Below are 1825 nucleotides of genomic sequence, written 5' to 3'. Positions count from 1 at the left end.
AAGTTGGTACACCAACCCCCGCATGGAAAACACGTTTCTTTTAACTGTTTTTTGCGACTACTAGGCGACTACAAGATGACTATGTAATGACTCGCCGTAAGAGTCGCCGAACAGTCGCTAAATTTTACGACTACTTTACGACTACCTTATGACTCGCCGAATGAGTCGCAACGTAGTCGCCAAAAATTACGACTATTTGACGTGGTCGTACTGTAGTCGCTAAATTGGCGACTAAGTTGCGACTAAATAATTCCATCAACAATATAGTCGCCTCTTAGTCGTTAAAATACGACCACCGTAACGACTGCATGAATTAGTCGTTTAAGAGTGACTATTTAGCGACTAAATCCATGTAGTCGCAGAATAGTCGCTAAATCGTCACTATGTAGTCGTTAATTTTGGCGACTACATATGTGGTCGCTATGTGTAGTCGCTAATCACCTGTTTTCTTGTAGTGTTGGGCCTAAAAAATTATCTATTATATGTTGTGAATTATAACTACAAATACACTTATATGTATTTTGTAATACTTTATAAAGAGAACAAGAAATGAGAGAGAGAGAAGCAGCCACGAAAGGGAGAGAGATTGGGAAGCCTTTTAGATCAAAGAAGAACTTATATGTTTTACTCTTATTACACAACTCCTTATTTATAGTGTGCATTACAAAAGACATGAGTCACACACTTATACACTTGGTAATGACAAGTGTTGAGTTAGTGTAATACTACATGAACAAGTGTCATGGCATGTGTCTTGTGATGGATTAATCACAATTCTATTTTATAATACTCCCCCTTGATTATCCATCACTATTGACGAGTTACGTACTACCTCATTAAAAATCTTGTCACGGAAAAACCCATTGGGATAAAAACCATGACAAGGAAAAAAGAGTATAGTAACGTAATCTCCCCCTCAAAAAGATATGTATAATCCTTCTTCATAAATTTCGTAGATGATGCATTCCAATACTGTGAATATGTTTTCTGAATGTGGTAGTCGGAAGTGTCTTTGTGAATAGATCTGCTGCATTGTCACTTGAGCGGATATGTTAAATATCAACTTCCTTCTTTTGCTCGAGTTCTTGAGTGTAGGAGAAAAATCTTGGAGGTATATGCTTTATTCTGTCGCTCTTGATGTAACCTTCTTTGATTTGAGCGACAGCATTGTCTTCAAATAATGTTGTTGGCTCTTTACATGCCCTTTCTGCCGGAGCAGCCAGCTGTTCTCGGATAAAGACTTGGAGATGCAAGCACCGTCGCCTAGCTCAGAAAGGAACAGCCGCAGATCAACGACAGAAGAACACGACACGTGTACGGTTGTTGGTCCTTGTCTGAGGAGATGTAGTAGCTGGTCGAGTTTGGGGCAGAGGCCTGAATTGGAACGGTCGTTGTGTCTCTGACACGCGAAGTTGATTTGGTTTTCTAGTAGATGTAGTAGCTGAAAAAGAGTAGTAATACTAGTAGTAGTCACAGATACACTGTCGTCAATTTCTATTGAATCTTTTGATATTTCATTGTGTATAAAAATAGTTAAATGTATTCGTCTTCCTTACACCACGGATAAAATAAAAAACCGAGTGAATCAGAGTAATTTCTATGCTAAAACATCACAGCAGGGCTTGGAGCAGTGAAACCCAGAATCGAATAAGCAGAGCTTGGAGCCGAAGATCAGGACTGAGAGTAAAAGGAGTTCAGAGAATAGAGTAGGCACGAACTACCTCAATCACAGGAGCTTGACACATGGGACATTTTCCTCCAGCTTCCACTAGCTTCTTCGCACACTTCTCGCAAGTGTTCATATGTCCACATCTGTTGTTTTCGA

At 39.6% G+C, this 1825-nt stretch overlaps 1 protein-coding gene across 1 annotated transcript in view; it reads right to left on the bottom strand.

Moving 5' to 3' along the window:
• Positions 1468–1825, bottom strand: part of LOC104786930 — a gene marked incomplete in the record, with an annotated part of 6626 nt that continues 6268 nt past the window's right edge. The window contains 1 exon segment of the mRNA XM_010512407.2: positions 1468–1812. Within this exon segment, the coding sequence (XP_010510709.1) occupies positions 1695–1812 (118 nt within the window).

Source organism: Camelina sativa, chromosome 5, assembly GCF_000633955.1.
Source record: "Camelina sativa cultivar DH55 chromosome 5, Cs, whole genome shotgun sequence".
NCBI classification, from domain to species: domain Eukaryota; kingdom Viridiplantae; phylum Streptophyta; class Magnoliopsida; order Brassicales; family Brassicaceae; genus Camelina; species Camelina sativa.
Note: the sequence above shows the minus strand (reverse complement) of the source record. Positions and strands in the feature narration are given on the sequence as shown.